The following is a 12,600-nucleotide window of genomic DNA, read 5'->3' as shown; positions in this document are numbered from 1 at the left end:
GCAGCAAGCCGTGAGATCGGCGGGAAGAATCGAGGCATGGGAGCCGCAGTTTGAAGGGGCGGGAAAGCGAAGCTAGAGCATGGCGGAGATTGCGAGCTAGACGCTAGAGTTGATGTTGCAGCAGGCTTCCCTGGTAGCCTCATCTATCCGTCCTTGGCTTTGCGGTCGCAGCTGTGAAGCCTCTGGTCTCTTGACCGATATTGTTTTCTTGGGAATCCAGACAGAGACATGCAGTGAAAGTAGCAGGTAGGCCAAAAGGTGAACACCATGTGGTTGGTGATGAGGCGGCCAACAAGTAGCGAGCGGGTTGTAGCGAGCAATTTAGAGAGGCGAGGCGAGCTGCAATGCGACGCAATCCAACGGCAGGCCGATATTGCAGAAGCAGACGCACAGCGCCGGGGCGGCGGAACCCTCCTGTTGTGGCCCAATTGAGGGCGCAATCAAACTTGGGGCTCTTTTGGGCGCTTCACAACCACAAGATCCGAGTGCGCCTGGTTGAATCGGTTGGAATTCTCGCGGGCCACAGCTTCGTACACTCCACTGATAGTTAGCTGCTTGCTCAGGCGAGGTAGCAATACATGAAGGGATTGCATCGGCGTCGGGAATCGGGAGGCTAGAATCGACAATCTTTCGCAAATGTTCTCAGAATAGCGCACGGTAAGTCGGGGGCGTCGACCACTTTTGCTTGGCCGATTCCACCGCATCGCATAGTAGCGACTGAAAGTGGCCTTGGGGGCAGCGGCCAAAAGTCTCGACTTTCTAATTGGGGAGAATCGTCCCGAGTCGCAGCCTGGCCCCGCAACACAAGGGACAGTATAGTGACCGTATCTGGTGAGGTTGGAATCGCTGATGGTTGTACGTACGTGACGCGGCTGGTGGCGGGCGTACAGGGCGTCTAGAGAGATGGCCCAGACTTCACCGTCATTCCTACGAAGCCTGGGACAAGTACCCCATAATCCGGCGTTGGGATGTGCGACCTTCTCGATTTCGACGATCAGCCCGACGGGAGACAGGGCTGGACTCATGAGGTGCAGGTCCTCATCAGCAACAACGCTGGTACAGATTACAGTGCCTCATTGCCTCCCTCTCTGTGAATCTTGAACGGGGTTGTTGCTTTGTCAATCTGTGGTCTGCTGGGTTAGCTGGTAATTCGAGCCTCGGGGTGTATCTGCGATGCAGCGGCCGAACGTGACCTGCCCGGTGTCACTTTGCCAGAGGTACTAGAAAAGTCAGTACCTGTGTAGCCTGTCGCCTGTGCTGTGCAAGAGCAAGACGCGACCTTATGAGTGAGAGGGAATACACGATGCGTTGAACATGGAGAATCGCATAGCAAGAATCGAGACTTGGAGCCGGGACATGTGTCTGCAGGAAGTTGGGAAGCAGACTGGGGCACTTCGAGGTTGCAATTGGGCGTAAACTTGCTCAAAAACTCTCAGGATGCTTGAGGCAGGAAGCGATAGCGCTGTCTTGGCAGCAGGAAAGGCAGGAAACAGAGCAAGAAAGAGCAGGCAAGAGAGCAGATTTACCCCCGGTCTCCCCGTGCGATTTTCTTACATGCGCCTACCTGAACATACGATAAGGCAGGTCACTCCAACATAGACCTCGTTGGCTGTTTCCTTCCAACATCATGTCCTGCTGTACGTACTTCGATGTACCTTAAGGTATGTAACACAGGCCACACGGCAAGCGCGAACTGTGAACATGAAGAGCCAACTTCTTTCTTTGGCACTGCAGGCAAGAACAGAAGGTCATGCCTTGCCTTACGTTTCTGTCCCCGAAAAGACATGGAAGGAATGGTACGTGCCTTAGAGTTCAAGTAAAGGACTTCGTCAAGTGGAGCCTCATCAGATAATCATCGACACATCCTCGTCGCTGCATTTACACCGATGCCCCTCAATCAGCCACAGTCCAACCGGGACGACCTACGCTCTCTCCCACTCCATCCGTGCTACGATGTCTACAAGTACGTCCACGGATATCGTGTTTTCTCTGCCCACCAACCCACCGAATCTTATGTACTTCTAGACCCTTGTTTTGACTCTCGGGAAGGAATCTAGCGCAAACTGGTCCTTGTAACTCGCTCTATCCCATGGAAATCTAGCGCAATGTGGGTCTCTTGGCAAAGGTCGTTCTTCCCTTCGCGTCAAAGAAGTGAGAAGATCGATCGGCTTCCCTGCTGACGCTGCCTTTATATAACAATGTCGAGACATATCCCCATTACTCAAACTCTATTTTGTCTTTTCTTCTCCAGCTTCGCTCTACCGATACTCTGACATCTTCCAAGCCCCTGCTCCTTCGATCGATCGTCGTTCAGGAGTATCACGACATCAGTACTAGGTTACAACTACTACAACTAATAGCATCACAAATTGTCTTCAGAAACATCTACGAATAAACCGACAAGATGGACGGCATGTCAATGGCCACCACCACCACTGCCATGGCTGCCACTGGCACCATGAGCATGGCTGCTACCACCAGCACCAAGGCCGCCATGTCTGGCATGGGAAGCAGTACTGGCTGCAAGATCTCTGTACGTCTTGGCCATCACCATCTATCTCTGCTACCCATGGCGCCTACTAACCGCTTCATAGATGTTGTGGAACTGGAACGTCATTGACAGCTGCTTCATCAGCAGCCAATGTACGAATTCTCTACCTGTGCCGACGACAATGATAAAGCACTAACACCCATACAGGGAAGATTACCTCCAACGGCATGTTTGCCGGCTCATGTATCGGGGTTATTCTCCTGGTCATGGTTCTTGAGGCTCTTCGCCGCGCCACCAAGGAGTACGACAGATACCTCATCAAGGCCCACAAGCAGCAATACGCCAACGCCGGTGCCGTCTCCCCGAGCTCCGCTAGCGCCGACGACCACGGCAAAGGCCCCTCCGGCTCCGCCGCCGCTATCACCGCCAACGTCGTCCCGCCTTTCCGCCCCAACGTTCTGCAGCAAGCCGTCCGCGCACTCATCCACATGTGCCAATTCGCCGTCGCTTACTTTGTCATGCTGTACGTTGCCTTGACGCGGCCTTCACCTCAAAGAATGGCGCTAATATCGTCCTTAGTCTTGCCATGTACTACAACGGTTACCTCATCATCTGCATCTTCATCGGTTCCTACATCGGTGCCTTCCTGTTCCAATGGGAGACTATTTACGATGGCCCCACCTCTGCTGCCAGCGAGGCCACCGTCTGCTGCGGTTGAACATGAATAAAAAAACTTGATACACCAGCTTCAGGGTTACGAATACGGGAGACGACATACGACGTCTTTGAGGAGGGATCATAATACTATACCCACGCAGCGTTCCAGCTGCCCTACTGTTTGAATCTTAATTCAGCGCGAATAATACATCAACACTCTTCAACATCAGCAAATTCCGATGCCCAACCCCTTCTCCTCCCCCTCGTTATGTTATGTGTGATGGATGCAATATTCGACTTCCTACCTTATGTTGGGAATTTGGCCGTCTTATTGCCGAGAGCTTAAACATTAGCGCTTGCTCAACCCTCTTCCCTCTCCGACGAGTCCCGCACTCTCTTAGGTGTAAGATGATTGGATCAATCGTCTACCCGTCCCATCCCGCGGAAATGGACGGCTTTCGTCTACTGATCGGAAGAGGGGAGTAAGTGACTCGGATACGTGATCTCATCGTACGTCTTGAATCATCTTAACCATCAATATAAATACCCCCCCATCTTGCGTGCCCAAGCTCAACATCCAGCTGCAAACCACCCCGACCACTTTCTCCATACAGACTATTGCAATGGCTATCACCGAACTTCATACCAAGGAGCTCAGCCCCGGCTTCGGGATCGAAGCACACAACTTTCCATTTCGACCTGACACACTCGATCAAAGCGCTCGCCTGATTGAAGATCTTGTCAAAAAGGTAAGCTTCCGAGGTACCCTTCTTATCTGTCAAGCCTGCCTATCATACTTGACTACCTTAATAACCCCTGAACAGCACGGCTTCCTCGTCATCCGCAAAAGCGGCCTTACAGACAAAACCCACATCGCCCTAGCCCGACATCTCGGCGAGCTAGACGATGTCAAGCCCTACAACAAAGCGGGTCGTATCAACCGCCTCCAGTACGACGAGCTCTTTGACGTAGGCAACATCGAGGCAGACGGTTCCATCGTCGACCCTAAGTCCCCGCGTGCCCAGGCTGGGTTGGGTAATGCTCTCTTTCACGTCGATTCGAGTTTCAATCCTAGGCGGGCGGGCTATTCCATGCTCCTGGCACACGAGTTGCCTCCCCAGGGTACAGGTGGAAGCACAGAGTTTTGCGATACCAGGGCTGCGTGGGATGGGCTGGATGAGGATATGAAGGCGGAGTTGACGGAGAAAGACTACGTTGCTTGCCATTCTATCCTGCATTCCAAGAAACTCGCAGCCCCGGAGCACTTTGCGAACATTGAACCCGCAGACTATCCAATGGGACGACACAAGCTCGTGCAAAAACATGAAGCTTCCGGACGGATGAACCTTTATCTCGCAATGCACATCCACCGTATCGAGAACCTCACTCCGGAGGCCTCAAAGGCCTTGTTCGAGAAGCTCTTTGACCACGCTACGCAGGAAAAGTACCGCGTCGTGGTGGACTGGGAGGATGTCGGGGATATGGTCGTCTGGGATAATACCTGCACGATGCACCGCGCCATGGGCGGGGAGTGTGCGTACAAGTATAGGAGAGATATGAGAAGGGCTACTGTTCATGATGGGAGTTCGCAGGCATGGGGGTTGAATGAGAGGACGGATGTGAGGCAGGGGTTGCCGTGATGGATGGGTGGTGTTGGGATCGTGTCGAGATTGGATACATGGGTGCCGGACATCTTGGATATGTTCGCTGGGGGATGTCGTACAGAGAATTGAAATCTTTCTTTGGTTTCTTTGTTGTGAACAATCATCCCAGCCGTTGCTTACTAGCAGCTTGGACGTGGCTGCTGTCACTGAGGGACTCAGTGCCGAGGTCGTTTCTTGGATCCTTTGTTGAAGAAACAACTGTCGTTGATAGTTGAGGAAATAGATCTCGTGCCTGATTTGCCGGCGAGACCCCTGTTATGATGTACGTTGTCGATTGTCCGGCCACGAGGTTCTTCGTAACTGGCTATCTCGGCATTTACCGCAGTAGGCAAGATTTAGACACATGCAGTAAGCAAACTTCGCGATACTGGTACGCTCTTTGTCTACTAGCAGGAGACTTAACTCGATCAGTTGTTCACGGTTTTACCAAACTGCGTCATCGGAGGTAAGCAAACATGTCCTTCCGCCCAGCCAACTTTTGACGCGAACACGCTCATCTTTTCAGTAGAGGTTGCATTATTGAATCTTGAGGCCTTTGGTCGGAATAGCCATTCATTGTCACCGGCGGTTGTGAACATCGGCTAAAGGAAGAAGGAAAAGCTTGGAGCAATGCGTCCTGATGGCTCGTGGATGTGGCAATGGTTTGAGAGGCGGACGGACGGACTGGCGGTAGGCTGGATCATCTAATCAAAGTGTCAATGGTTTCTACTAGTTTAGGGTGAATGCTGCCGTGCGACCCTATGGCAAAGTCACAGAGGTGCTAGGGTAGTCTGAAGGACAGTTCTCTGAACAGCTTCATCTTGACCAGCCAAGGTGACAATCTGCAAGCATAGCGGACACGAGAACAGTCAAGTGATCTAGATCCCACAAAAACGTCTATTAATTCGTGTCAGTATAATCTGGAGTATTTAAGGGCGGGATTGTCCAGCATGGAAGCAGGAATGGCCCCTATCTAAACACCAAGAGCATCAGCACAGCGAGTCAATTGGCAGATTTGGTTTTCAGCCCCGAAAAGAAATTGTCGGCAATCTTACATTCACAGCTTGAACCGTCTATCTATCTTGAGGTATTGAGCTATTATCATTACCCCTGCTCAGGAAATTCGGCGAACCTCGCACATACTGATCGTACTAAATTCAGGGCGTCATATCTACAAACCGGGTTACCAAAGAGCTACCCAGCCGGCATTCCTATACAATCGGAGATTTGAACTGAAACAGGACGAATGAGAGCATGGATTCTCCCATCCTTACGAAACGATTTACCTGCCCTTATGTGCAGTGCCCATATTACGAATTCGCCGAGTTCCCAACTGAGATCGCTCGAAATGCGCATACAGCAAGGCACTTCCAGTGCTCGTACTGGCGGATTTGCAGCGAAACGTTCGATACTTTGTCAGTTGCAGAATATCACGAACAGACGCACGACAATGAATTTGGCAAGAACTTCGAGTGTTCTGGGTGCAATCAGAAACATCCCACTATGATCGAATATAAAAGGTGTGAAATATCACACCAGGGCGACCGTGATCAGAACGGCCCTAACTGGATTTGTACGGAACTGAAAGATGATGGGACTAGTACGTGTAACACACCCTTCAAGCGCGAAGAACGTTCCGAGTTTGCGAGCCACTTGTCGGAACATAACATACACATACCACCCGAACAATCGTCCACAGTTATCAAAGATTATAATGTCACGTCGAACGGACAAAGGTTCTGGTGTAAAGATTGTGGCCAGGCTCGCAAGCTCTATGATTCCGAATTCGAGAGTTACCCCCGTTTCTACGGGCACTGGCAGACGCGGTGTTTGGATCACCGCTCACGGCATATGATATCCTTGCGGGAAAGTGCGCTGCAACAGCCTAATCAGGAAGCGTCTTGATGAGGTTGAGGAGACTGATGATGTTGAATCTAGCGATTGTCTACGATCATTAGCTAGTGAACCAGAGCAGTGAAATATGTACACGAGAATCTAGCTGCTAGTTGAATATCTTTTCTATAAGAAAGTACCTGAATTTATATCCTTATCTTCTTTCTCATACAGAGTTTCTTTTAGCTTGATAGTGACACTCACATAGCTCTGGTTTGAGCAGGCTCTTCTTTCACGCAACACAAGAGTAAACACATTGACACCTAGTCGAATCTCATTGCCGTTAATGACTAATAGCTTTCAAAATGGTCTACTGAAACGTAGTCTCGAAGGCTGTCATCGGGGGAGGGTCACCTAGCCACAATGGTGAAGACGTATTTGCCGCCGGGGTATGTCAACGCTGGCAAACCGCAAAAAAGGTGAAGACAGGCGATCTGAATCGCCACGACTCATAAATCCTTAAAGTGACCGAGCCATGTTGTCATGGGACACTTCTTGCAGATATTCCAAAGAGATTGATCACGAAACAGCGCATGTTACGTGCTACTATGGGTATTGCAGCTTGCAATTCCAGAATGGAAACCTCCGGAAGATCCACGAACAAACCGAACACTTTGGTGGCAGTTTCATGTGTACTTTTGCGAACAGCCTTATGGGAATGCACTCCAATGGAGAGCATGCGAAGCATCACACGGTGCTGGCCGTGGACAGCCCCAGGTCTACTGGGTACCTATGTTCGAAGGCATCGGCCATGAATGGGAAAACGTGCAACACATCTTATACCAGTAAACAAGGTACCAACTACCAAAACCACCTGTGAATACGGCATGGCTATCACCGAACGGAGGATGGATGGAAAGAGATTCTCGATAAAACTTGTTTCAAGCATAGTGTATTCTGGTGGGGGCGTTGTGGTAAGGGTCTCAAATACGATGACCCGGCGATCAAAAGGGATCTCAAGCTCTACGGAATAGGACAATTACTTCGTCTAGATCACATACAAAAGCATGTGTTGGAAGATGGCGGCATCCATTGGCAGTGGCCTAGTCTGGGGGTGTGAGAGTGAGAAAATTCGTAGAATAGAAATCAGCTATTGTGCTCAATGATGGGCCGCTGGATGGACGGAGTAAGAAGCGCGAGAGTGAGGCGATTCATGGGAGGAGTCAGTGATTGTGCTTGATGGTGAGCCACTCAACCATGAGAACAGGGGATATTTCTTAGGACCTAGCTACTGGCCGAATATCTTGGACCTACTCAAACAGTTCAGTGAGTATGTTCCATCATCAAGGAAGTGCAGGTACAGGACGAGTTGAAACAAGCTGTCTGAAACTCTCCCCACGAGTGATGATTACCTTCTTCAAACAGATGCTCAAACATACGACGTGAAGCGACGCAGGTTATTACACGCTGAGTCAAGGGCACATTCTTACATGCAGTGTTTGGATCTCGGGGCCGGCGTCTGTTTGCTGCGAAGTGGAAAGTTCTTTTTTGCTGAACTCAATTCTGGACGGTGAGTTTCTCAAAGGGGGCGATGGGGATCATCTATTCAATATGACGAAGGCGCACGTGTTCATTGCCGTGACACCGTAATATGATTCTAATCAGAAGATCTGAAAATTTCTTATTTAGGCAGACTCGTTTCACTAAAGAAGGCCGGAGAGTTTCTTTCAAATGCCCTAGAAGGTCACCCATTGAACTCAAAGGCATGATATCCAGATTGAGCCATAGATTTTCTGCACTCGAAGCAGCGGGATCCAGGACGTAGCTTACAAAGTGGAGCCCCCTGGTGGCGGTTAGTGCTAGAATGGATTCATGGAATGGCTTTCATTCTGATCTCACCAGATGACGTTGGAAATCTGCATCCAGAAAGAGAGTCTTAGCCGATGAATGTTAGTCAAGAACAATGCTTTACCGCCCGAGGTAGAAGATTTGCAAGGGTATGGAAGTAGAACAGTCCAAGAATCCCGGCACTTTACGGGTCTGGTCCAACTGGGGTGTTGAAACGTAGCATTAATTCATTAGTAGTATATCAAGGGTGGACGTGTCATTCTTCGAGGTCAGGTCGAGACACACCACGACATCAGAACTACACAATCTCCAGACCTCGCACTTCCCCTATGAATTTGAGTGTCAACTCTCTCTATATCTTAAATCATCACCACCAATCTAACGTAGTTAAGGGTACCTACCACTTGATTTTCTTATCGGCATGGTCACGCGCCTAGAATATACTGACCTTGTTATTACAAAAGCATCATGTTCGCAAACGGGACAGAACGTGCGGAGAGGGATCGACGCACAAACGGGAACTCTGTCACAAACGGGAACCACAACCTGAATTCGCAGATCAACGGAGGTCCATCTACAAATGGAATCAGTATTAATGGCAGCAGAAATAATGTCAATGGCGTCCATGTCTATGTGTGCTACTACGGATATTGCGGCCAACGATTCACTACTGAGGCGGCTTATTCATCTCACGTTGATGAAGAGCACCAAAGAAGGCCTCGTAATCAGGAATTTCCGTGTACCTATCCGGGTTGCGGCACTTTCTTCTCAGTTGCGACGGACTGGAGAGATCACGAACTTGAACATGATGAGGAATATATCACGAATCCGACCAACATTTACTGGGTTTGCTCAGAACCTAGAGGTACAGGAGCGTGCAACACATCCTTCACCGCGAAACAACGTACCCAGTTCGCAGAACACTTAGTAACCCTGCACGGGGTGGGCCGATCATGGAGTGCGGTGATCCCAGTCCTCGGGAGATCGAGTTTTCCGATCTACGCTGACGGATTCTATTGCCCATGGTGTGTTAAGGGTATCAAATATAACGATCCAGACTTTTTACGATCCTTTGTTATCTGTGGTTTGGACCAGCCGCTGCGTTTGGATCACTTGCAACGGCACATGTTAGACGATGGAAACTCTAACGGGCACTTGCCTACTGCGGGAGTTTGAGACGAAGTACAAGAGGGAGGTATCTGACATACTAGAAGTCAGTGGTTGAGCTTGATGACCACTGGTTGCTGAACCATGGGAAACATGCGTGCCTCTTAGCATGTAGCTGCTAGTTGCATCTTCGAAATATCCTTAAAGTACTTAGGCGGTTGAGCACGCTTGAGTATCACAGAAGTGCAAGAGAAAATAAAATTAAAAAAAATAACAAAAAAAGAGAAGAAAAGAAAAAAAAACACGAATTTCTTTAACATCTTCCCTGCATTAAACGATTGTAATTCAGTTCCTCTTCCACCGGAACTTCGTATGATATAATGAATTGGCATCTAGTGACAGGTCACTACGCAATAATCAATACCCAACACCTTATGGACGGTGGTAATTTGTGTTTGGAATCCAAGACAGGCGCCCAACCATAAGAGTCATATTTGCTATCAGCCTCGACTCTTGGCAATGATCTCATTAGAGGCGGTAACAAAGATCATCTGTTCAAAGTAACAATCATGCACATGTTCATTTGCCAGGACATAGAAAACGCCATCCTACCGCCGCACCGTCAACCAAGATAGAAGGCCTGAATAATTTACCGCAGAAACATTCAGGCCCACAAAGAAGACTGGAAGGATGTGGCAACTGCTTGTTTGACATCGTTTACCGCAATCTTTGTGGAGAAACACCAATCCTTGCTGGCCGACAGAAAGTTTTCACCAATCAAACTCTTGGCCTTTACCGACCATCATTCGTCATGGCAGGATACCAAGATATTCTCCGCAAATTTCGCGATGTCAGCGAGTTATGGGTCCTTTCAGTCAATATTCGGTATCTTGAGTATCACAAGGTTTCACGCACTAGTCGGTTAATATTATTGCAAACTTGCGAACACTTTCATACTCAATTTTGACATCATCCGCTCGGCATTGAAGCCTTTGAAGGGTCGGATTGCCAAGGATACAATTACGTAGTGGCGTTTGAGAAAATCTCCATAAAGAATCCATCCAGGAATCAAAGTAACCACAAAGCCCTACCCACGAACCGTCTAAAGCTCATGACGGCAATCTGGACTATCTATCTAAGGTGTCAAAGACATACTTACCGCTGAATCATGGTAAACAACACCATACAACTGCGCGACTTGTCATCTCATACATTCCGGATTATGAAAGCCAGACAGCTTCACCCTGCTAGAGAGGCGTCAGTCGTTCATCAGCTCTTTGGCCACCTTTTTCGGGGAGTTTTACCGGCTATCTAGCTAAGCTTTTCCAAGAAATCATCAAGGCAGGTCTAGGTATTTTTCGGGATCATGGGTGCAGCTCACAACCCACAGACTCTCAGTGGCGGTCAATCTCAAGAATGGTTCATTGATAACTTTACATTTCGTTCTCGACAGGTGACATGACATTTCATATTGAAACACCAAAACATAGACGATCTACGTCGCTAGTGCGAAGAAGATGAACGCTTCACCGCTCAAGGTAAACTTATCATGAAAGGGGACTTAAGTTTGTCGAAACCATCCTAGCGATCACGAATTTCAACCCAGGTATCAATTACCGAGTCTTACCTCAAATATATGAAGGGCGGGGTGATCCGGCTTCTTAAGCAGAACAGCCAGTATTATACATCACGGCGCCAGCTAACAGACCTTGGTACTCTATGAAACGCACGCCTCAACTAAATCTGACATCTGTCTTCCCTGGACCCATAGTCTGAATTACCAGTCTTTGCCAAGGTAATTGATATTTTGTTCCTTCTCTTGGTGAAGCTTGCGAGTTCATGCTAACAACAGCCTTCCAGGCACCATGTCCGCAAACGGGACCTCGCATACAAATGGGAATGGCCTTACGAATGGGCACAGTGAACACTTACCCAGATGCTATTATGGGTATTGTGGCCAACGTTTCACTACTATGGCGGAACATGCGACCCACGAAGAAACGCATGATAGTGTCACTGATGGTTTCCTCTGTACCTTTTGCTCCTCGCCTTACTTGGAAGCACGGGATTGGAGACTTTGTGAGGAAAGCCACTCTGAGCAACGAATCCAGGATCTAAACGGCATTTACTGGGTGTGTTCGCTGCCGGACCGTGACAATGATTCAAGGCTTTGCAATACATCGTTCAAGGTTACGCAACGTTTCGAGTTTGCACAACACTTGACAATGATGCACGGAGTGGGTACCTCTTGGAGCGTGGTGCTGTCAGTCCAGAGAGATAATTGTTTTCCGATTCATGCTGATGGATTTTGGTGTGGGTATTGTCGAAAGGCTCTAAAATACGATGATCCGCAAATACAGGAAGGCCTCTCTCTTACAGATTTAGACCAACCGCTGCGTTTGGATCATATCCAAAAACATATTCTCAATGGGACAAGACCTCGCTCATGGCAATGGCCTCGAGCGGGCGTTACTGAACAAGCTTCAGGGGAGGAGCAGTAGTGCGGAGACGAGGGAATACTTCTGAGGGAACAGTTATGAGTCGAACATCTTTTACGTAGCTGATTCTGCTCCGGGAGGAAGTTACTCAAACAACCAAAATGCAATACCTTTAAATCTTTCCCATGGATGATCGCATCTCGCTTACTTTCCTATTTTAAGTGCCTTGATCACTCAATCGACCTCATAGATCGACAGGTCTCCGTATCCCTTCATTCTATCCGAACTTCCGAATATGTTAGTCAGGAACTCCTGAATCCTTTCTCAATCATCCAGGCTTGCAGCAGCTACAGAAACGCGACTACATCCTTCCTGGTAGACTTGCCGAATGTCGCATCGAGGGGCTCTCTAAAATACACCCCAATTCGCTGCCATTACCGGAACCACGTACACAGCCTGCTCCTTCAAGTGCTTCTGTCTCATCCCTGGGTTAGGACCCCACGAACGGTTGAGGCTCCGCTATTGTTGTCTAAGTGGTTGCCTCACCTCAGACCCAACCAATGCGTCTCGTAAGTTCGGGCGC

General features: G+C 49.0%; 6 protein-coding genes across 6 annotated transcripts; 4 read left to right on the top strand and 2 right to left on the bottom strand.

Moving 5' to 3' along the window:
• Nucleotides 1-440: 440 nt before the first annotated feature.
• CTAM01_13294 (uncharacterized protein) lies at nt 441-1,025 on the bottom strand (the record flags this gene model as incomplete). The annotated part of the gene is made up of 2 exons (XM_060529298.1): nt 441-895; nt 950-1,025. 2 exons carry the CDS (start codon nt 1,023-1,025, stop codon nt 441-443), a joined length of 531 nt encoding a protein of 176 aa, XP_060376132.1.
• Nucleotides 1,026-2,404: 1,379 nt separating this feature from the next.
• Nucleotides 2,405-3,209, top strand: CTAM01_13293 (ctr copper transporter; the record flags this gene model as incomplete). Its single annotated transcript, XM_060529297.1, has 4 exons — nt 2,405-2,533; nt 2,595-2,643; nt 2,699-3,014; nt 3,071-3,209. The coding sequence occupies 4 exons, from the start codon at nt 2,405-2,407 to the stop codon at nt 3,207-3,209; spliced, it is 633 nt and encodes a 210-aa protein (XP_060376131.1).
• A 562-nt stretch (nt 3,210-3,771) lies between these two features.
• On the top strand, nt 3,772-4,788 carry CTAM01_13292 (alpha-ketoglutarate-dependent 2; the record flags this gene model as incomplete). Its single annotated transcript, XM_060529296.1, has 2 exons — nt 3,772-3,897; nt 3,973-4,788. The coding sequence occupies 2 exons, from the start codon at nt 3,772-3,774 to the stop codon at nt 4,786-4,788; spliced, it is 942 nt and encodes a 313-aa protein (XP_060376130.1).
• Nucleotides 4,789-7,047: 2,259 nt separating this feature from the next.
• Nucleotides 7,048-7,504, top strand: CTAM01_13291 (uncharacterized protein; the record flags this gene model as incomplete). Its single annotated transcript, XM_060529295.1, has 2 exons — nt 7,048-7,073; nt 7,150-7,504. The coding sequence occupies 2 exons, from the start codon at nt 7,048-7,050 to the stop codon at nt 7,502-7,504; spliced, it is 381 nt and encodes a 126-aa protein (XP_060376129.1).
• A 1,423-nt stretch (nt 7,505-8,927) lies between these two features.
• Nucleotides 8,928-9,496, bottom strand: CTAM01_13290 (uncharacterized protein; the record flags this gene model as incomplete). Its single annotated transcript, XM_060529294.1, has 3 exons — nt 8,928-9,046; nt 9,166-9,215; nt 9,366-9,496. 3 exons carry the CDS (start codon nt 9,494-9,496, stop codon nt 8,928-8,930), a joined length of 300 nt encoding a protein of 99 aa, XP_060376128.1.
• A 2,056-nt stretch (nt 9,497-11,552) lies between these two features.
• CTAM01_13289 (uncharacterized protein) lies at nt 11,553-12,080 on the top strand (the record flags this gene model as incomplete). The annotated part of the gene is made up of 1 exon (XM_060529293.1): nt 11,553-12,080. The coding sequence occupies one exon, from the start codon at nt 11,553-11,555 to the stop codon at nt 12,078-12,080; it is 528 nt and encodes a 175-aa protein (XP_060376127.1).
• Between the last annotated feature and the right edge of the window lie 520 nt (nt 12,081-12,600).

This window comes from Colletotrichum tamarilloi (genome assembly GCF_030869305.1).
Source record: "Colletotrichum tamarilloi strain Tom-12 chromosome Unknown Scaffold_92.1, whole genome shotgun sequence".
Classification (NCBI taxonomy): Eukaryota; Fungi; Ascomycota; class Sordariomycetes; order Glomerellales; family Glomerellaceae; genus Colletotrichum; species Colletotrichum tamarilloi.
The sequence above is the reverse complement of the archived record's forward strand: the minus strand, read 5'-3'. Positions and strand labels throughout refer to the sequence as shown.